Consider the following 22,514-nt stretch of genomic DNA (forward strand, 5'->3'; position numbering starts at 1 on the left):
GGAATTGCTTTCAAGACAGTGTCATTATCACCGGAAAGTTGGGGTTCCCATGCCAACTTCCTGCCGTGCCCCCCCCCGCCCCCAGAACACGCATGACGACCGGGGAGGAAAAGCAACTGACTTTACACGGCAGGCTTCGAGTCTGCTCGCCCTTCCTCTTGGCCATCTGTCCTTTGGCTCCCCGCACGTGTTTGGGGATTTTGCGCTCGGGGCAAACAGACCGGAAAAGGTTTTTGCCGGTAGGGGGGTGGGCGGGGCCGTACGTACGTGGAGAGGGCGCAGATGTTCCTCTGCCCAGAGAAATTCAAACGTCCGGTGGCGAAGGCCCTGTCCTGGTTCATCATGTCTGACACCTGGGTGGGGAGGTAGTTGGAAGCAGCCATGAACATTTTTCCCATGTAGCCAGTCCAGGTCGAAGGCTCTTCTGGTCGGCTGGGGGAGCAAGGCACAGGTGGAGGTGAGACGGCCCCGCAGGCCTGGGCATCGGGCCAACTCTCCGCAGGCCCAAGCTCGGAGCTGCGCTCCCTGCAACAGGAAGGAACTGGGCCTCGGGCTCACGTTCCGCCCACCTGCCACAGCTCGGGACGTACTGTGCTGGCACAGCCAGAAGGGCATCGAGGGCTTGTTTGTCCTTCGGAAGGGCCATCGCACAGCTGTTAAGAGGTTCCCCGTGCTACCGCTTCCCTACATTAAAGAAGTTGCATGCGATGATTAGTCTGATTTCCAGATTTCTAAGAAGGGGGCCAGGGAGATGGGATGGCTATCTGGACTCTGAGAACGAAGCTCAAGCCTGTCCCGGGCGCGCGGAAGAACAGAGCGATCTCAGGGTCAAGGCCTCCCTAGCCAGACTGAGTGGGAAGCAAACCTCCGGGCAAAGTGCTTTGGGCGGTGTTTGATTACAACCCTGAAGCCACCCGGGGCCCCAGTGATTCCCAGTGGTGGAGATAATTCAGAGGGACCTGGTGCGTCCCCTGCAGCCATCAGACTCCATCGCAGGGTGTCTGCCGGACACAGGGGGCTGGCTGCTCTGTCATTGAGAGGTGGGAACGGGTGGGAGCACACCCCCGCCTTCATGCTGTGCACACTGGGGGCGCATCAGGGACCGGGGTGGCCACACGCGCTCCTGGGAGCACCTGCTGAGAGGCCACTTGTCTACAGGGCCCAAGGCTGGTGGGGAATGCATGCTGCAGCTCAGAAGCACAGGGTTTATTTCTCACTCTGTTTACCAATCGGCTAGGTGGTCTCTGGACAAACCCCTCTGGGCCTTGATGTTCCCATCTGAAACCGAGGGCCCCTTTTAGGGGTTCCGCCATTATCTGTGATCCTGAGCATCGCGAAACATACCTGTCCTGCTTGCCCTGGAGCTCTGTGCCAGGGGGTGGCATTTACAAAGATGCATACTGCCTAGGCTCTGCGTTCCTGGGGCAGACACGGCAGAGATATAAAATGTGAGGTGCCATGTGGAGGGTGCAGGTAGGAGCTACTCCAGGGCCACGGAGGAGGGAGAGGTGGATGGAGTTCCTTCACCTCCCAGTTCCCATCTTCCTCTCTGGGAAACTGGGATAACCTCAGTCAGCGAACACATCACCTGGCAGGGCTGCCATGAGCACCGAACAGGTGACCCCCAGCCGAAGGGCTCACATCGTGCCTGGCCCATGGCAGACGCTATTTGACATGACGGTGTCTGCGCTGATTGGGGGTGTTCTGGGGGTGGTGGCCGCGGGGCTGGGCTCTGGAGGCAGGTCCAGCTCAGCTGTGGGGTGTGGTGGGACAGGAAGGCAGGAGGGCCCCGCGGAGGCAGAGGCAGGTGAGCAAGGCCTCTGGGAGCCACGGCCAAGCCGGTCTGGCTCAGGTGCCCGAGGCGGGAAGGCCGCACAGCAGGTAAGGTGCACCAAGAAGGGGCCTTGAATGCCAGGCTGGTGGAGCTGGGACTTTATTCCCAGAGCTGAGGGGCAGGGGGTAACAGTTTCGGAGGAGGGAGGGTCAGGTTTAAAGGAACACTTCCAGAAAACTAGCCCACTGAGAAGATACAGGACGGACTGGTAAGAAGAGCCCAGAAGGAATGAGACATGACTGAGCAGACAGGAGACGTTCAAGACTTGGTTCGGGGCAGCGGCCAGAGGAATGGGGCTGCAGAGGCCAGCGTGAGCCATCGTGGTGGCTTATACCTCATGGACGGCCGAGGGGAAGGTCAAGAGCCACTCGGGGGAGGAAGGGGTTGTTCCCAGCTCTCTGAGATCACTGACGGAAACCGGAGAGCCTGGGCAGGGAAACGAGTTCAAATGTCAACTTCTGGTCTGAAGCCCTAATAATGAACTCAGATGAAGACAGGGCTAAAGCAGTGGCTTGGGGTCCCTCTGTCACGGCGCCTTGGGATTGAAGGGCGTCCTAGCAGCCCAGCCGCCCTCCTGTGCTCCCAACTATCACAACAGCTCCCGAAGAGATCTGGGCTTACGTTTTACAAGCTGTCTGAAAAGTGAAAGAAAAGTCCAGAAAACAGATCAAAGCTCTAGGGAAACCATGCAGGGTTAGAAGAACTACAGGACAAACACTGAGCTCTGGGATGCCCATGAACAAGGGTGGACATTCACGGGGTTCCAGGAAGACTGAGGGAGGAAGCAGCCCCTGGGGTTTTGGACACCAGTGAGGGGATGAGGTTTCCCGAGAAAGAGCATTGCACTAGCCTGTGGAGGGAAGACGGAGCCAGGCCTGAAAAATCCTTGGCACTTACTGACTTGGTTGCTGGTGCCCTTGGATGGAGTTTCAGAGGAAGGGGGACAGAAGCCAGGTATGGGTGTCAGACAGACACACACTAATATATACATAACAGTAACGAGGTACATGTCGGACCGATCTGCTGTACTGAACACACAGAACAGAGGCCGGGCACCATATCTTGAAATTAGGTGGAAAAAGTTTCTTTCTCATAGATGTTCTACCACGTTAGGAGGAGAATTCTTTCAGTCACAGAAGAGGGGCCTCTCTTGGCACAATTGTGAAACCCAGCGTGGAAGTAAGTCCTTGGGACATTTCCTAGATGCCCCTGGAGTTTCTGCTCTGGAGCAGCTCTAGAAGCTTGGCGGGATGGAAAAACGTGGCACTTCCATGTGGACCCTGGGACTTGCAGACGGGGACGGGCTTTGAGCAACACGTGGAACTGCTCTGAAGCCCAGCTGCCTCAGGGATGAAACTTCTACTCCTGCCTTCCAGGGCTCTTGTGGGGAACGGAGGGAGGCAGTGTGTGAAAAGACTCTAAACTACACAATGCTCTATCAATGTACGAGAGTCACTGTCGTCGCCAACTCCACCACCTGCCTTCCGTGTGTCCCTGAGCTCATCGCTAACACCTCATGTTTCAATTTCCCATCATGGCACCAAAGAGTCAGGAGACCTGGGGCGTCCGAAGCATTTGCTATGCTACCAGAAGCAGGATCTTGACCTTGGGAAGAGGGCTGGCCAAGGTGACACTTCCACAGACAATGACAGTGGGGGGGGGAGGGGGATCCTTTCCAGTGTGAGATATCTCCAAGGGTAGGCGTGGGCATGTGCACAGCAGGTAGTTACCACTGGGTTCGAGTGCTCACACGCTACCGCGGATTTCCTAGGAATGGCCCCAGGATTCCATGCCCTGGTCCCTAAAACATGTGACGGTGACGGAGGAGCCATCCGGGGACTGCATCATGTTCTATGGCTCCGATCACCCGAGGCAGCGAGATTATCCAGCGGGGCTTGATCTAATCACAGGAGCCCGTGAAAGCAGAGCGGTCTCTCCAACTGGCCGCAGACCAGGAAGGCAGAAGGCAAAGCTGGAGCGATCCAAAGCACAGGAAGGGATCAGTGCGGCATTGCTGGACTGCAGGCTTCGTGAGCAGGGAAGCGGGTGGCCTCTCGAGCTGAGGGCCACCCCGGATGCGGGGTCCTCACCGGGGCGAGGACCAGAATTCTCACCAGGGACAGGACTGAGTTTGGAAGAGGGCTCCGAGCTCCAGATCAGGGCGGGGCTGCCTGGCACCTGGATTTCCGCCCCGTGCGACCCTGGGCGGAGAACTCGGCCGAGCCGTCCTGGACGAGCAAACTGTGACATAATGAACGTGTGCTGCCTTCAGCCATGAAGCCCGTGGCCACTCGGTGCGGCAGCAAGAGGAAAGGAATACCCCCAGTGGAAGGCACGCCGCGCTCCGGCCCCAGGCGCCGCAGTCGGTGGTGGGCGGGGCGGTGGGGATTCGCAGATTACTGTCCCAGCGCTTCGCCGCCCGATTCTTACTGTCTCCTGGGTGCCCGGCACCCCGCTGAACACTTTAGCTCGAGGAACTCACTCAGTCCTCACGCCCAGCCCAAGATGCATCGCTGATCATTTTGTGCTGAGGTGCAGAAACACTGAGTTACCTGCCTGGGTCTCCTAGCGTGGGGCAGCCGGGGGCAGAGCCAGGGTGTGAACTCTAGGGGGGGGGGGTGGCCCCGGGTTTTGTGCTTCCGGGCATGACACCACCCCTTCGGGGAAGACCTGGCCAGGAAGGCCGAGTGCATGGCATTCGGAGAGAGCAGAAATCACTTAGGCCGGCCAGTCCGGCCCGCGCGGGTTTGACGTCTGACCTGTGAGTGAGGTGCTCCAGCTTGAAGATGTGCACGGTCTCGGTGTTGCTGGAGGCGCACAGGAACTGCGAGTCCATGCTGAACACGAGCGAGCTGATCGTCACGTACCTAGGAGCGCAGCGACGCAGAGACAGACTCGTGAGCCAGAAAGGTGAGGGTGACTGCTCTCCGGTTCAAAACCAGCCGTGTAAGAAAACTCAGTGTGTCCTGGAGAGTCTAGGTCTTCTAAAATCCCCCCGACACTGTGTCATTCATATTTAGAAATTCACGCTGGGAAGATTCGTAAAGGGTCACAGTCTCGGGCGGGGAAGAAACAAGGCACGGCCCCTTCCTGTCATCTTGGACGCTCTCCAGCAGCTCTGTGCACCCGTCCCGCGGCCAACGCTACAGCCGCTAGGGTCCCGGCCCGTCACACCTGACGAATTACTTTTGGATGGTGACTTGCTCTCTCTCTCTCTCTCCTCCTTTGCTAGCTGCCCTCGCACATCAGCAGAGGGCTCCCGTGCTGAGGTCCTGTGCTAGGAGAGCGGCCCTGTTCTCAGGTCTACTAAGCACCCCGCACGTCTCAGGGAGTTAAGCTCCTCCCTGCCCCCCCCCAGACGGCCACCAGCCGTCCCCTGCGGGACTTGGGCGGCTACCGTAAACGGGTTTCACGGTGAACACAGACCTTTTCATGCCTCTCCGAAACTCGTAGAGCTTTTGCCCGTCAGGTACAGAGAACACCCGGATGACGGTGCCCTGGAAAAGAGAGCAGGGGGACATTTCATACCATTAATGGCTTCAGATGCAGATGTCCCTTCCGAAAGGTGCTTGTTTTATTGGTTCAGAACATCTGTCTCTGACGGGGAAACACCGAGTGTTGGGCACAGAGGCTTTTTTGTGTGTATATTGCCACAGAAGTAATTCTTGGACCGTGTGTGAAACACGGTTTCCCTTTTCCCTCCCCGCCCTAGCCCAAGGCTCTGTGTGTGTGGACGCTCACAATGCTTGCGCTTCCTAGAATATTCAGTTTCAGCCTCTCAAAATATACGTTTTTCATGGCATTTGAAATTCAACTCGATCACCTTCCCTGGCCATTCCAGTCGGAAGAGATCAATCTCTCCTGCTAAATAGCACAACATTTTGTTTACACGGTTTATGAAATGCAGCCTCAGGGTGTATCCAGGGAGGCTGTGCGAGCACGAGCACGCTTCTCAATAACACCACAAGTTTCCCTGTCACGTGTCTTGTATCTCGCATAGCCTAGGCCTTTTTGTCCGTTGAGTTAATACGTATCCATATACACAGCATGCACAGGGCAGAGGTTCCCCTCGGAAATGGATTCCAAGTAGGTTGGGGACTAGCCAGTCCTTGTCCCCAGTCCCAGCTCATCAGATCTTGGGCCCCAAGGGAGCCATCCAGCGGAGCCCCGGCAGGAGAGCCCCGACAGGAGAGCCCCGACAGTGGAGCCCCGACAGGGGAGCCCCGAGAGGGGAGCCCCGACAGGAGAGCCCCGAGAGGGGAGCCCCGACAGGAGAGCCCCGACAGCGGAGCCCCGAGAGGGGAGCCCCGACAGGGGAGCCCCGAGAGGGGAGCCCCGACAGCGGAGCCCCGACAGGAGAGCCCCGACAGCGGAGCCCCGACAGCAGAGCCCCGACAGCGGAGCCCCGAGAGGGGAGCCCCGACAGCGGAGCCCCGACAGCAGAGCCCCAACAGCGGAGCCCCGAGAGGGGAGCCCCGACAGCAGAGCCCCGACAGGAGAGCCCCGACAGGAGAGCCCCAACAGCGGAGCCCCAACAGCAGAGCCTGGTGAAGGCAGGGTGAGTGCACTCACTTTTTCAGAGGCGCTCGCTAGTTTGGAGCCCGAGGCATTGAAGGTGATGGCGGCCAGCGTCCCCTCGTGGGCAGCAATCGTGCAGACTGTTTTCTGTTAGTGACAAGGGAAGATGGATACTGATGCTGGGGAAGCGGGAAGATACATTTCCTCTCCCTCCCCTTCCTCTTTTCTTCCGAGATGCCCTCCCTCATCTGCTGGGCTCGTGTCTCTCTCTCTCTCTCTCCACCAGGCCATATAAGCTGTATGTCCTTTTCTGGTCTATCTAGATTCTGCCTCCGTTTCTATTCCTCTTCCTGCCCTCGGGAAGGTGAGAGCCAGCTGCACGCCCAATGCCGAGTGATGCTGCCTCGGCTCCCCTTGCACACGGCTCGCGGGACTTCCCGCAGCAATCCCACCCTGCTCTGTGAAGCCGGCCAGGTGAGCTGCCAACTCACCAGGGAGTGTCCATCGTAAAGCACGATCTCGCCTGTAGTCAGGCTTCCAGGATAGGCCACGTACGAATTGGAATGGTTGATTGAGAGGGCACACAGACCTGGCAAAGAATGGACGGCAGATGAAAAGCAGTGTCCCCGGAGAGACCGGGCTGGAAAGGGCATCAGAAAACAGCGCGGCTACAGCGCCACCTACTGGCGAGGGGAGGAACGGCTTAGCCCATCTTTCGGTGGATTATTCTCGTGATCAAGGGAATCCCATAAAGTAAATTCACACCTGACACTGGCCGGGTCTTCTCCGCAGCAAAGCAGTCAGAACTCGGAATACTGACAAGCTCTTCCTCACGTTTTACCACAGGGTTCTGAAACAACATCTAGTTCTCCTTCATTACTCTCTAAGGCTATGAGAGAATTTACTCTTCTTGTTAATAAATCTTCCTACTGTGAACTTAGCCTTCCTGCAGGTGACTACCTGCGGCTGGCCAGTAATATCAAGTTGGAGAACCCAGGAGGTGGAGGGTGGGGGGAAAGACGTATTTAGAAACTGTCCATTTCTAAGCCAAATGTCTGCCTTGATAAGGGAAATGGGCAGCTCTAGAGACAGAAGTTCATTTGAGGGCTGGATCTTCAGTTAAGATGGAGGTCTGCCATTGAAACAAACTAAAGAAAGAGGATATTTTGGATTTAAGGTGCTTTGACAATATTCTGGAAGAGTAAACAGCCAATCATACCACTGAACTGACATAAATCATTTTCGTTTGTAAGGAGACTCAAGTCGGGGCGGGGGGGAGTTCTAAAAGTATTTAAGTAAAGGATTTTCACAGCAATGGTCTGGATTAATAGTAGAGGGGTGTGTGTGTGTGTGTGTGTGTGTGTGTGTGTGTGTGTGTGTGACAGAAGTGCATTCAAGGAATTGTTAGAACCAAAAGCATTATCAGAATAAGAACTTTGAGATTAGGCAAGAGAGACATCTTTTTAAATGAAAAAAGCAATTGACATCTTTGTTACAAGTTAGTGTATATGTGTACACACACACACACACACACACGTTTTTAAAGTAGCTCCATGCCCAGTGTAGAGCCCAATTTGGGGCTTGAACTCACAACCCTGAGATCGAGTTCTGAGCGGAAACCAAGAGTCGGACACTTAGCCGACTGAGCCTCCCAGGCGCCCCACAAGTTAGTCTATTAAATGGGTTTCTTATACAAGTATAAGAAAAACGACATCAGGCTAAAATGTACCCAACCTAATCTGCCAGCGGGAGGAGCAGAGAAGAAAATCCAACATTGAGAACTGAAACCAAGGTCCTCCTTCCCACTCCCTGGCTTTGATGAGGACAAAGCCAGGGCTGTGCTCTTACCACCTGCCACACGGAACTATGGGAGGAAAGTGCCTAAGCACAGAGCCCTCACCTGCCTGCACAGGATCCCTCTCAGCCCCAGCCTTAGGGAGAGCGTCAAGAATCTCACATCTTCCCAGTTTTGCTCTGGGAACTTCAATTCCCCATCTCATCTGGGCTCCTTGCAATCCAAGTGCAATTTCAAGAGCAGCTAGCAGGCGGAAGGCATTCTGGTCTTGTGAAACAGAAGGGAAGAGCAGGGGAGGTTGGGTTGGCTTGCCCGGTGGGTTCCCATAGGGCTGCACAGCAGAAGAGATGGCGAGACTGGACGTGGCAACTGGGGAAGGACTTGAGGACCACACCAAAGAGTTAAGACCTTACAAATGCAGTGGGTACGCGCTGGAGGTTTCTGAGCAGGTAGGTTTAAAAAAAGCAGTGTTAATCAAAACCACAATGAGGTACCACTTCACACCCACTAGGATGGCGATAATCAAAAAGACAGATAATTGGAACCCTCCTACGCTGCTGCTGGGAATGTAACACGGGGCAGTGCTTTGGAAAGCAGTCTGGCAGTTCCTGAAAAGGTTAAACACAGAGGTATCATATAAGCCCCAAATTCTACTTCTATATATACCCAGGAGAAATTAAAACACCAGCCACATAAAAAGCAGTATCATTCATAAGAGTCAAAAAGTAGAAACAACCTAAACATCTATCAGCTGATGAATATGGGTAAATAATGTCCTTATGATGGAATATTATTAGACATAGAATACATGCTCTAACATGGAAGTGAAAGAAGCCTGATACAAAAGACCACATATTATATGATTCCCTTATATGTAATATCCAGAACAGATATCTAGAGAGATGTAAAGTAGATTAGAGTTACCTGGGGCTGGGGACACGGTGGGGGTGGTGGTGGTGGTGGTGGTGAAGAGCTATGGGGTTTCTTTTTGGGGTGATGAAAAGGTTCTAAATTGATTGTGGTAATGGTTACACAACTCTATGAATATACTAAAAGCTATTGAATGGTGGACAGATCATATGGCATGTGAATTATAGCTCAACAAAGCTGTTAAGAAAAAAAAAAAAAAAGGCAGGGTTTTAAGAATATCTCCTTGGCAGAGTTGGGCTGAGGACACAGAGTCAAGATCCAGGTCTGCCATCCACTGTAGGACTCTGGCTGGGTTATTTGTGGCCTTTTGAGGCTCACCTGTTTATTATCCATGACATGAGGGGGCTACCTACAGTGATCTTTCCAGCTTTAACATTCTAAGATGCCAAATCTTCATTTACCTACATCCTCCTTCTGAAAATATCAAGGCCCATCTTTGTGGCAGGGAGAACTAGGAGGTCTTTGAGCAGAAAGCTTGGCCAGATAACTTCCAGTTGCCCCGTAGTTTGTTTGTTTGTTTTAATTTAACTGACATAGACAACACGGTATCAGTTTCCAATGCATGGCATAATGATCGGGTATTTGTCTATACTGTATCTCGAGGGAGTGAGAGTCTAGTGAGTCTAAGTAACATCCATCACCATACACAGTCATGAAATTTTTGTTCTCGTGATGAAAGCTCTTCAAGACTTATTCCTTATCAACTTTCAAATATGCAATACAGTATTATTAACTATAGCCACCATGCTGGGCATTACATCCACGTGACTTATTTATTTTATAACTGGAAGTTTGTAACTTTGGACCCTCTTCATCCATGTCACCTCCCCCCCCACCCAACTCCCCACCCCTGGCAACCACCAGTCTGTTCTTTGTATCCTTTTTTTTTTTTTAAAGATTCCACGTTTAAGTGAAATTATCCAGTATTTGCGGTATTTGTCTTTCTTTGTCTGACTTAACCCACTTAGCATAATGCCCTCAAGGTCCCAAATGGCAAGATTTCCTTTTTTTTTTTAAAATGCCTGCATAACATTCCACTGTACATGTGTATATACCACATTTTCTTTACCCATTCACCCAGTGGACAGGGTCCTTCCATGTCGTGGCTGTTCTAAATAGTGCTGCCACGAACATGGGGGCACAGGTTATCTTTCTGGGTTACTGTTTTCATTTCCTTTGGATAAACATCCAGAAGTGGAATTGCTGGGTCATGTGGTAGTTCTGTTCTTAATTTTTTGAGGAACCTCCGTCCTGTTTTCTGCAGTGGCTGCACCAGTTTGCATTCTAACCCACAGTGCACGAGCGTTCTCTTTCCTCCACGTCCTCGCCAGCACTTTGGATCTCTGTCTTCTTTTTTTTTTTTTAATTTTTTATTGTTATGTTAATCCCCATACATTACATCATTAGTTTTTGATGTAGTGTTCCATGATTCATTGTTTGTGCATAACACCCAGTGCTCCATGCAGAACGTGCCCTCCTCAATACCCATCACCAGGCTAACCCATCCTCCCAACCCCCTCCCCTCTAGAACCCTCAGTTTGTTTTTCAGAGTCCATCATCTCTCATGGTTCGTTCCCCCTCCGATTTCCCCCCCTTCATTCTTCCACTCCTGCTATCTTCTTCTTTTTTTTTTTTTCTCAACATATATTGCATTATTTGTTTCAGAGGTACAGATCTGTGATTCAACAGTCTTGCACAATTCACAGCGCTCACCATAGCACATACCCTCCCCAGTGTCTGTCACCCAGCCACCCCATCCCTCCCACCCCACCCCCCACTCCAGCAACCCGCAGTTTGTTTCCTGAGATTAAGAATTCCTCATATCAGTGAGGTCATATGATACATGTCTTTCTCTGATTGACTTATTTCGCTCAGCATAACACCCTCCAGTTCCATCCGCGTCGTTGCAAATGGCAAGATCTCATTCCTTTTGATGGCTGCATAATATTCCATTGTATATACATACCACATCTTCTTTATCCATTCATCTGTCGATGGACATCTTGGCTCTTTCCACAGTTTGACTATTGTGGACATTGCTGCTATAAACATCGGGGTGCACGTACCCCTTCGGATCACTATATTTGTATCTTTGGGGTAAATACCCAGTAGTGCAATTGCTGGGTCATAGGGTAGCTCTATTTTCAACTTTTTGAGGAACCTCCATACTGTTTTCCATGGATCTCTGTCTTCTTGATAATAGCCAATCTGACAGGTGTGAGGTGATCTTCCAAGTTTTTTTTGTTAGAGTGTAGATATCCCAGAAGGGAAGAAAAGCTTAAACTTTTCGAACCTTCTGCAGTGTCTAACAGAGAGGGGGATGATACTAGATTCTAACAGGGAAAGGATGATGCAGCGCAGGGGGACTCTGACACGTAACCACCTACCTGAGAGCTTCACCTCCAGGCTTGCACTTCTGCCAATCCACCTGAATTTAGCCAAGGGATCCTGCACACCAACCTTCTCGGACTTAATGAAGGTCCCCAGAAATGCTCACCATGAGTTCCTTCGATTTCCTGTGGTCCAATTCTCAGACAAATCCAACCAGCTACAAGAATGCATTTTTGTTCCTTCTGGAAGCCCCCGAGGAAAGCATCAAGAGCTTGCTTCAGGCTTGGATATTACGATTCTACCCGTCTTCTGTTTCCATGACAGGTGTCACACAAAGCCTTCCTCGGGAAGGAAATAAGCCTTTGTCTCTGATATCATTTTATAACAGAAAAGTCATAGTGTAAAAGATTTGCAGAGTCCAAAAAATATAAAGTAAGAGAAAAAAAAAGCACTCGTTATTCTAAAATCCAGAGGCTCTTCACTGTTCTCAATATTTGAGCATATTTTCTTCCAGTCTTTTTTCTATAGAGGAATCAGGTTTTTGAAATGGCTTTTGGATTTGTTTTAGAATTGACACACATTCTCATAAATCACTGCCGGCTGTAACTTCCCTGAAATTGTTTGGCTGTAATTCTTCTGCAGTTGGAACAGAAGTGCTTGTTATCAGTGCAAGAACCAACGGGAGCACCGGCTGGAATCAGAAGGAAGTCCTATGATTTTAAATCATCCCCACGTTGGTATTTATAGTACGACTTGACAAACTTAAAGCGAGTTAACAGTGATTTATATATTGCAGTTCCCCCTGGGTTGATTAACGTCTCAGAAGATGCTTTCCAATTTTCAAAAACAGAAAGAAATCTCTGTATTTGCAAGTGTTCTAGGCGACTGCAAACGAGAGCCATTTACCCGACCTGTACTGCCCTTTTCAGAGAGAGCCCTGGCTGGGGAATGAACTGCTACTTTGTTCTGTTACACGCACTGCTGGGTGGTATAGAAGGCTCCCTTGGTATTCTGCAGAAGGTCGCAAGATTATGGCACAGCCAAGGTCTGCAGTTGGCTGAACTTGTGTGGAGATCTCACCCTCACTGCTCAGCACACAGACTGCTGTGCTCGCAGGAAATTAACTTCGAGGCCCGTCTGGCCAAACCCTTTAAAGGAAACAGCGGGAATGGCCGCGACACAGACACAAGGAAGGAAATGTACAGCCGCGGTAGATAGGGTGCGAAGTCGTGGTAGAGCTCTGTGCGTATCATTTATTTATAATTCACTAGGTTACAATCCGCTCAGCATCAGTGTGCTCCAGCCAGTTGGACAAGGGACTCTGTTCCCCTTGTGTACCCATGAAGCCCTGATCAAATCAAGAGCCCGAGTTCCTGTCTTATGTTTTTGTTTAGGAAGTAAATGAGAGGATGGGAACAAATTAAGGAAACTCTTGGTCTCTGAAAATTTTACATTCCTGGGTTTGACAGCTCTGAGTCCGCTGAGTGAGGAACTGGTCATGTCCCGGCAAGTGTAACTTTAACCACGGTCAGGTTGCCCTCCAGGCAGGGGCTGGGCTAGGGAGTGAGCCTAACCTTTGCTCTCCCGGGGCTGCTCGCTGCCTGCCCTCAGTTAATCCTCCCCAAAATAACTCTGTGGGATGACCATTATCATCTCTCTTTTACTGGAGAAGAAAGGGAGCTCAGTGGACGTTGAGATGATAATTATAAATTTCAGGATTCGAAAAAGTCTCGGCTATCTCTCCAAACAACATCAACGGTGTCAGAGACATATTTTGGTCTTTCAACCCACCCGTGGTCTTTCAGAAGGAAATGCTAGCTCTGTCCTTGAATCCATTCAAACGTTTATCTGAGACGGAGAAAACACCTCCCACCGTTTCTAATTTTTCTCGAGATAAAATTATTCCTTTACAAATAATACCCGTTCTCTCTAAAATACAAAGGCCCACCCTTTCAAACCTTTTTTTCTCCCTGTTTAAACTGCAAAGAAAGAGGCAACCAGTGACTCTTCTGAGCTAAGGAAAACAGCTCCATTTGCTAGAAATTAAGAGTAGATGGGGAGAAACTGCTTTTCACGGGAGGAAGGGGCCAGTCCCGCAGGTAGGCAGAGCTGTCTCGTGGGGTGATCATGTGGCGGCAGAAGCAAGGGAAGACGACCGCAGCGCTAACACACAGGCCCCTCCACTGGACAGGGTCCTGACTATGCTGACTCCTATCTTCCCAGAGAACTGGAGAACCGAGAGAGCTTCCAGCTTCCTGGCCACCTGGATGGTCCCTTGCCCAAATCCGTCAAGGCCCAGCTCAGGTCCACCCCTGCTGTGAGTTCCGCTTCGAGTTGGCAGCACCTCTCCTGCCTGCCCTAGCAGAAGACCACATCTTCCTTTCAGCTGTCTGCACCCCACAGTCCCACCCTGGGTCCTGGCCCTGCAAAGTGCCTGTCTCCGGGGACTGGTGTGGCCAGATCCTGGGTCCCTGCGGGCTGCACGCCCTAGCTGCACCCGACAGCGCCCTCTGTCGGCCGGGGCACATAGTGCATCTTCAGTACCGTACCTTTGCAAACCAGTTCAACCTCATTCCTAGAACAAAAACCTGACCATCCGCAGCTCCTTCACTTACCATCCTCCATTTCATGAAATACGCTTTAAAGTCATCTCAGAGAATTTTCTAACGGCCTCAATGGCTTTGATCTTTGAAAATATATTATTTCGTGGCTGAAATTTTAAAGCACTGAGGTCGACAGCAAAGAGGGTTTCTATATAATTGCGATTTATTATACAGACGTAATAGAGAAGAGGGGAGGAAAGCAGGAATAGGAGATTTTACTGCATGGTGGGCTGTGAGCTGGCCACTTTCACAAACATGAGCTCTTGTAATTCTCAGCTGATCCTGCGAGACGGGTATTCCCACCCCATTTTACAGATAAAAAAATCTGAGGCCCAAAGAGCCTCGGTGACTTGGGTTGGGCCATACAGACCTTGAAATTCAATGAAAGTCAAAGAATTAGGAAACTGCCGTAAATGGAAGCAGTCACTTACCGATACTAAACTGGAATTCGATTCACAGCTATTAACCCGAATCCCTGGACACAGCAGTTGCTCTATACTGTGATGACCCCCCACCCTCCCACACAACCAAGCTTCTTCCTCATTTACTGCTCGCTTAGTGAGCTCATACCCATCATCTGCTCTTTCAATCTACCAAGTCTGATCTATTCCCATTCTCACACGCAGGACTGGTTCAATAGTGTTGCATCCGAGGGATTTAGTGAAGACCAGGACCCTAGCACATCACCCAAGTAGAGAGGTTTCATTGTAACTTCATAAAACACATTCTTCAGAGCCTTTCTCCTACTCATGCAGACACACCAAGTCAAAACCTGCTTCTAATTATTACACCTACTCTGTACTGAACCACCACCGAAAATAATTAGGGGTAAACACCTTTTAATATCAGATGCACGAAGTCGCCTACGCCTACCTTCAGCGCCTGGACACATTTGCAGAGAATGGGTCCCAGAAGAAAGGGGTTTCTCGAAGGGTGCAGTCCTGAAGGATGCACAGCCTAACACAACTGGCCTCTGCCACCGTAAGGACAAACCTCCGAGGTGAACACCACTGAGACTCAAAACCCACACAAACACTGCTTCAGGTTTTCGGTCGAGGGGGGAATCCAGCCTGCGAAAGGAGCAGCTGGGTATGAGATTTGGGGATGGGGGGCATCTCCCCTGATTGTGGAGCTCACCTGTTGGGTTTGCAGGAATATCCAGGATGGTCTTCAGCAGCTTCATGTCTTTGATGTTGTGAATGTAAATGGCCTCCTCCAGGCACACGAGCAGCCTCTGTAATAGAAATCACTCATCTGTCACGTGAGCCCTCACTTGCTCCCAAGCCTCAAGGTGGAAGAATTCTGATGATTGAGTTGAAGATTACGTTTAGGTATGCACAAGTGCGCACACACACACACGTCACCTGAATAGAAGCATAAAATACAAGATCTTAAAAATTTTCATTTAGAAATTGAGATTTTGGGGGGGGGGGCTCCTGGGTGGCTCAGTTGGTTAAGCATCTGCCTTCGGCTCAGGTCATGACCCGGGGTTCCTGGGATCGAGCCCCGTGTTGGACTCCCTGCTCAGTGGGGAGTCTGCTTCTCCCTCTTCCTCTGCCCCTCCCCGTCCCCACTCGTGCGCGCGCACGCGCCCGTGCTCTCAAATGGATAAATGAGACCTTAAAAAAAAAAAAAAGAAATTGAGATTTTGTGTGTGTGTGGTACTTTCCCCTCTTTAGAACAGGGACTCCTGAACACTTCCTGATCAGACTCCCTTTGCCATTTAGGACAATTTTGGGTAACCTCTTTGGTTCCTATTCCCATCAGACAGGCTCCCTTTCAATGTTCATAACGATGTCTCTGTCTTACACAGACATGGGTTTCTTTACTCCCTCCGTACCACCAATCTTAGGTTCTACTCCCTCCCAAGAATTGCCAACTTTACCTTTGTTCCACTCAACTCTCCAGACCCACTTCCGCATACTCTCTCCAGCCCTGGTAAAGGGAATTGGAAAGCCCTTCTGCCCTCATGTGCACCCCCAGCCCCAGGGCACCCTCCCCCCTCCCCTGTGATATTCCCAGTGACCCCCCACCCCCACCCCACACCAGGCCCAGCTCCTTTCCCTCACCAGTGCAGGGAGGCCCTTCTCTTCCTCTTCAAATGAGGCTTGCCAGGTGCAGAGCTGCTTCCCAATGGCCATGCTCTCTACCAAGTGGAAACAGCCCACGGGGTGGATGTTGGGTGTGCAAATGAACGGAATGCGTAGCTCAGTACAAGTGCGGATGCTGGGTGCCGGGGAGGGGCTGTCGGGAAGGACTTTTTGGTTGGGTGGCTCTTTCCTCACCCCGAGCAGCTGCCCACAGCCCCTGCACAAGCCTGACTCGGCTCCCTCTAAGTTAGTGGTTCTCAGGCTTTGATGAGCCAGCCGAGCACCTGAGGGGCAAGGCCTGGCCTCTCCCTGGAAATTCTGGTTTGGGAGGTTTAAAACAAGTACCCCAGGTCATTGTACACCTGAGTTTGAGAGCCTCTGTTCTCAGGCCAGAACCTTTTATCCCAAAAGACAACCCTCAGAAAGGAAGGCACCTAAAAATGCTACAAAAAACCCGGGTAGGCTCTCCTCCAGGGAAAAGCCTGCCGTACTGTTTTCCCAGGATGACTTCTCACAGCTCAGAAAAATGGAGACCATCACTTTTACCGAGCAGAAAAAGAAAATGTAAACGCCTTCCTCAATTTTAATTAAGGCTCTGTGGTCACAGGTCTGGCTGCCGAGGGGTAAAAAAAAAAAATTCTAATAGGGTCTCAAAATTGATGGCAAACATTAGCGTTTCTCCGTGAAACATATTCCCTGTTTTATCTGATCACTTTGTCTTTTGCTAGCACTTTTTATGGTTTGGACTCTAGTACTCTATGCTTACGTTCTTAGGTTTCTGATATCCTCCTGTGTCCCCACACCCAATCCCCAGGACACTGGGTCCTCAGCGGATGCCTCCTGTAGGAACAGCCTCTACACCAGCTCACCCCATCTGTCTGCCTCTGTCCCACCAGCTGTCAGAGCACCAGCTGCCGGACGGCCCAGTCGGTGAATTTCAGGCCACCCCTGCTGGCCATGGACAAGATTTAACTAGGAGGGAAACAGAATACAGAGAGGGGGAGCGAGGAGGCACCATGTCTCAAGTTCACGTGCAAGCACGCTTCCAGGGCCAGCATGACCCTGGAAACTGCTCTTTAGCAACCAGTTTTCAATCCTAGCAGAACCCTGGGTGGGCCTTCAACTCCGCTCGGTCCTGGTCACCTTGGTTCTCGTCAACTCTGCTAGGATTTAGAAGTAATAACTCCTTTTAGTGATTATAAAAATACTGATAGCGTCTGCCCTCGAGCACCCCAGATTTAGATGTAGCTCCAGAGGCTTCAATCCAGTGAGTGTTCATGTGGATAACCAGGACCCCTCAGAACAGATGGTCGGAGCACTGTCAAAGTTTACATATGGAAATATATCTGGTGTGTCGTCTTCATTCCTCAATACATTTCCTCAATTAAGGACAAGGGGCATAACATTAACTGCGAGTGAAAAATACCATAATTACTAAATGTCTTCCTTTCTATATATTTAGAAGAAAATAGGGATGCTCTCTCCTCAAAACTCCCTACACAAATCTTTGATGGTTTCCTGTTGTTTTTAAAAAAGGAACCCCACTGCCCGCAGACCCCATGAACCCCACAGCGGACAGGATGCGCGGCTCTCACTCCCATTCATTTCCTGCAGGGGGCGGCAGAGCCCGGGCATCAGGGACCTCGGTGCGGCAGGGGGGCTGCAGCAGGGGCCCAACCCCAAAGCTGCCAAGGCCCGAGCCTTGGACGTTCTAAGAAAAGCAAACCCCAAACACGTTCCAGACCTGTTTCAAATCTTCTTCTTAGGAGAAGAAACGCTAAGGAGGAGAGAGGTGTCTGAGCGGGTTCCAATGAACTTGGCCATTGGCAGCTGAGTGGCGCTAGGAGCACTGATGTTCTAAGGAGCTGGGGGAGGAGAACCGCAAAAGTCATGGATGTTATACTGAGGACAGGGTGGCATGGAAAGGCTAGCAGACTCAGACCCTTGAGTAATCCTTTGTCCCCTTTGGTAATGAAAATGTCAGAGAGCAAGTAAGAGAGAAATGAGAGAAATAAATTCTATAGATACTATTTGAGGGTTCTGATTTTTATAGGACTTTGGCCTAAACAATCTTTTTCCTCAAAAGATTTTTTAAAATTTATTTATTTGAGAGAGAGAGAGAGAGCACGTGAGCAGGAGGAAGGGCAGAGGGAGGAGAGAGGGAGAAGCAGACTCCTCACTGAGCAGGGAGCCTGTCATGGGGCTGGATCCCAGGATCCTGAGATCATGACCTGAGCGGAAGTCAGACACTTAACCAACTGAGCCATCCAGGTGCCCCTGGCTAGAACAATCTTAAAAAGATAATCAGGTGCCAAAAACAGATTTAATTTTCATATATCGGCTATCACTGTATGCAAAAATAAAGTTTTGCAATGAAATTTAACGTGCTACCAACAGATTTCAGAGAGAGCCCTTGAGCCAAGAATTGGGCTTAAAAACCTTCAAGTCAAAAACTCTCAAATGCCTTTCCCTCCCTGGCCAAGAGCCTGGACTTATTTCCTTCTTTACTCCTGCTCCTTACTTAAATATCCCCACATCCTACTTCTCAGGCTCTTTTCTACCACACTGCTTTATATAGACGTAAGTGGGTATCCAATCAAAGTAGTCGACCAGCTCAAAGAAACAATCTTTTCCTTCTCATAAACTGAAGGAGCACTTTGTCTCATTTGTTAAAAAAATTATTAGCATTTAATAGTTTAGGTAAGAAGATAGAAAACATTGTCCTTGATGAATGCAATGACCTCCACCATCCTGGGAATCTTTAATTGAATAGAAAGACCTGCATGGTCATATAAAGAATCTATCTGTTTGTTTACTTATTTAACAGGCACTCGGGAAACAGATATTCACTGAACACTTTTTCCCCCAGGCACTGCCTTTCCTACCAGGCCACAGTAGTGACCACAACAGATACGGTGCCTGCCCTTATAGGATTTAAAATCTAATGATTTAAGGGGAACTCTGCTAATATCCCCAAATATTTATTTAAGGATAATTTTTTTTTAAAGAATTTATTTATTTGACAGAGAGAGACACAGCGAGGGAGGGAACACAAGCAGGGGGAGTGGGAGAGGGAGAAGCAGGCTTCCCACCGAGCAGGGAGCCCGATGCGGGGCTCGATCCCAGGACCCTGGGACCATGACCTGAGCCGAAGGCAGACGCTTAATGACTGAGCCACCCAGGCGCCCCTATTTAAGGAGAATTTCTATTTTTAAAGAGAATGTATTGTGTATTTGAGATAAGAGTAATCCTTCCTGGGGCGCCTGGGTGGCTCGGTTGGTTAAGTGTCTGCCTTTGGCTCAGGTCATGATCCTAGGACCCTGGGATTGAGCCCTGCATTGGGCTCCCTCTCTCTGCCGCTCCCCTTGCTTGGGCTCTCTCTCTGTGGAAGGACAGAAGGAAAAGAAAGAAAGAAAGAAAGAAAGAAAAGAAAGAAAGAAAGCAAGCAAGCGAGAGAGAGAGAGAGAGAAAGAAAGAAAGAAAGAAAGAAAGAAAGAAAGAAAGAAAGAAAAAGAAAGATCTTCAAACCAACCAACCAGCCAACCACTACAAGTAAGATCTATAATGGTGAGCTGGGGGAAAGAAAAGTGGGAGCATGAGCCTGGGCACCTGGATCACTGGGAAAGCTCAAGGACAGAGCAAGAGAAGGGCGGTTTTACAACTGCCTTCAGAGCTAGCCTGGGGTGGGGGGGGGCACGCTCATCCTCAGGGGCTTCATTCTGAGAAGCGTTACTGCCTGTGTGCAGTGGATGCCACCATCCAGGGCCCAAACCACAGAGAGATGTTCTTCTGCGTTCAGTGCCCACGAAGTAGCTCACGGGATGGTGTCAGAGCCAGATTTCCACCCAGCCTGTGTCCAGCGGAAGAGGGTTCACTCCACCAGGGGCCAATGCTCAAGAAGGGACGCGAGGCAGAAGGACCAGGGAGGACACATCACTGAAACTGGTGCCCGGAGTAGGCTCACCATGTCCCTGTGATAGTAGGCCCAACTGAGTCTTAAAATCCCTTTTAGAATCGGATGTGTGGTTTAGAAACATTCATCTCTAAAGATACTCATCTTCTCTATCTTGCCCATAGAGCAGAAGCCTTGCAACCCGAGAGATCTCCCCCACGTACCTGCCGGTTCAGCCTTATGGACAAGATGTTGCTGGAATAGCTGTAATTACAGATCTCCGTGCCTTTCTTGAAGTGATAGACGTTCATCTGCCGTGGCTTCGTGTGACTGACCACCACGACCAGGCTGCTGGAGAAAAGGCGCTCCACGATGTAGACATCCGGGATCTCGGCTAGGAAGGGAAGCAGCCCGAGGCCACACAGATTTCAGCCCCCCCTGCAGCTAGCCAACGGCCTCGGGGTCTAGCTACTGGACGCCCTCCGTTACAACGATTTCCTTCCCCCCACCATGAAGCTTGATCTGCCTCCCAAGGTAGCAATTCCAAAGCCCTTTCCAACACCTAAGGAAAACGTCAGAGACCAGAACCCAAAGTCAGGTCTTCCCAGAGCTTCCCTGGATGCCCTCTGTGAGGTAGAATCAGCCCTTGGGCACCACTGTTTGCTCGGGGAAACATTTTTGGGAGGTTTAGACAATCTCAATCTACCCTTTTTCCATGAGAGGTTTCAAAGGCGTGTCTACTCTGGAGAACCTCTGCTTTCAGAATTCTGGTCCCTGTTGCCGAGAGGTACTATGGGTACGGCCATGGTGGTGGTGGTGGGGGGGCAGCAACCTAATTAAATTGTAACCCCTCCTCATTTTGTGCTCCCTGGCCCTCTCTGCAATCCCTTTCTTGTGGAAGACAATCTGGACATCTGTGTCATGAGCAGGGAAGTACTTCCGTACTCAGGAAGAAGGTAAATAAGTAAGCCTCCCGAGCGCCCATAGGTAGACACCTCAGTGTTTTTCTGAGAACATTCTTTTTGTACGCGTGCCTTCCTTGTGTGTAGGCAGGTCCCATAGGGAGTGACATAGGACAGATACAGAGCGAAGTATTCATGAAAATGGTGTAATAAAAATAATATCTTACAAATATATTAGGGACCCAAGGTATTTATTTACCAAACCACTTTCTTCCCAGGAAATCCAAAGATTGTGTATTCTTCACTATTACGATGGCATAAATTATTACTTACCCTGAGAAAATAAGAGAGTCACATTTCTAAGCTGCATTTTTTTTGTGATATTCACTAGAAGTATTTCAACATCTTCAGTATGAACTATGCAAATGGGATCATATTGCTTTATTAAAACAAGGAAAATACTTCCATGACTGAATGAATGTTAGCAATATTCTACAGTGCCAATATAATGGCAAAAAAAAGTCATAAGTGACCTTCTTTGACAATTATAAAAACTGATGGCTGGGCATAAAAGTATATGAAGAAGTGTCAACAGTATGGTTTCAAACCAAGGATTTCTTAATATAAAAAGAAAATGTTACCTAAGATATTGCCAAATCTAAGGGCTTACTTGTGGGTTGTTTTTTTTTTAAACCAAGTGGAGGCAATGATTTATATTTAAACCTGAAAAATACTGACTCCTTCAGTTTGACAGTTAAGGGAGAAAAATGCAGACAGCTCAGGAGCACCACAGATTAAAGTCTAGAGGGAGGATTTGGTGTCCCTGAGATCTCACACACACACTTACTGCTTCCATGGACTTGGTCCAGTTGCTCCACAGAACTCAAAGAAAACAGCTTATAACCGGCTTTGGTTCCAATTGCTAGGGATCTGTGGAAGATAATGACAGCATGGGAACGACAAGAGGTACTGTACTCCAGCCACAGAGCGGCCCAAGACAGACATTCCCTTTCCGCCCAGGCTCATAGTGGACAGACAAACATCCATCCTCAGGTATTTCGGTATTTGATAACTATCTACATAGTTGTCAGGTGGGCAGGTACATTAAAAGGGAAAAGGGCAAAGACAACCACAGACTCAGATGGGTAAGAGATCTGAAACTCATCAAAAGAAGTGTCAAACCTACCAGCGACTCTGCTTTTCCAACTGGGCAGAAATAGGAAAAATGGAATGCTTAAGAGTATTCATCCTGGAGCTACTCCCAACACGATGAGGGGTCTTCTGGTTGTTTGAGAGGTACTTTACCAAGAGGTAAATTTTCTATTTCCTGGTTTTGTTTTGTTTTGCTTAAAAAATAAATACACTATCATAGTAGGCATAGTCATTAGTAAGTACAATTTAATGGATGCATCCTTTCATCGCTTTCCATGAAAACATCCCAGATACTTTATACCAGTAGCTCTCATCCCCAGATGTACATTAAATTTACTTGGGAAGCTTTTAAAAAATACTGATGATTATTTACTCCTCCTCCTCCAACCCTGAGCTTTTTAATCAGATTCTTTCTTTCTTTCTTTCTTTCTTTCTTTCTTTCTTTCTTTCTTTCTTTCTTTCTTTCT

At 49.8% G+C, this 22,514-nt stretch overlaps 1 protein-coding gene across 1 annotated transcript in view; it reads right to left on the reverse strand.

The window, feature by feature from the left end:
* WIPI1 (WD repeat domain, phosphoinositide interacting 1) overlaps positions 1–22,514 on the reverse strand; it is a 33,059-nt gene that overhangs the window by 5,446 nt on the left and 5,099 nt on the right. The window contains exons 2-9 of the mRNA XM_032429447.1: positions 21,743–21,825; positions 20,218–20,387; positions 15,149–15,245; positions 6,844–6,941; positions 6,407–6,499; positions 5,261–5,331; positions 4,594–4,701; positions 268–432 (exon numbers count right to left, since the gene is read on the reverse strand). Coding sequence (XP_032285338.1) covers positions 268–432; positions 4,594–4,701; positions 5,261–5,331; positions 6,407–6,499; positions 6,844–6,941; positions 15,149–15,245; positions 20,218–20,387; positions 21,743–21,825 — 885 coding nt within the window. The remainder of the gene's footprint in view (positions 1–267; positions 433–4,593; positions 4,702–5,260; positions 5,332–6,406; positions 6,500–6,843; positions 6,942–15,148; positions 15,246–20,217; positions 20,388–21,742; positions 21,826–22,514) is intronic.

Source organism: Phoca vitulina, unplaced genomic scaffold (genome assembly GCF_004348235.1).
Source record: "Phoca vitulina isolate PV1807 unplaced genomic scaffold, GSC_HSeal_1.0 scaffold41, whole genome shotgun sequence".
NCBI classification, from domain to species: Eukaryota; Metazoa; Chordata; class Mammalia; order Carnivora; family Phocidae; genus Phoca; species Phoca vitulina.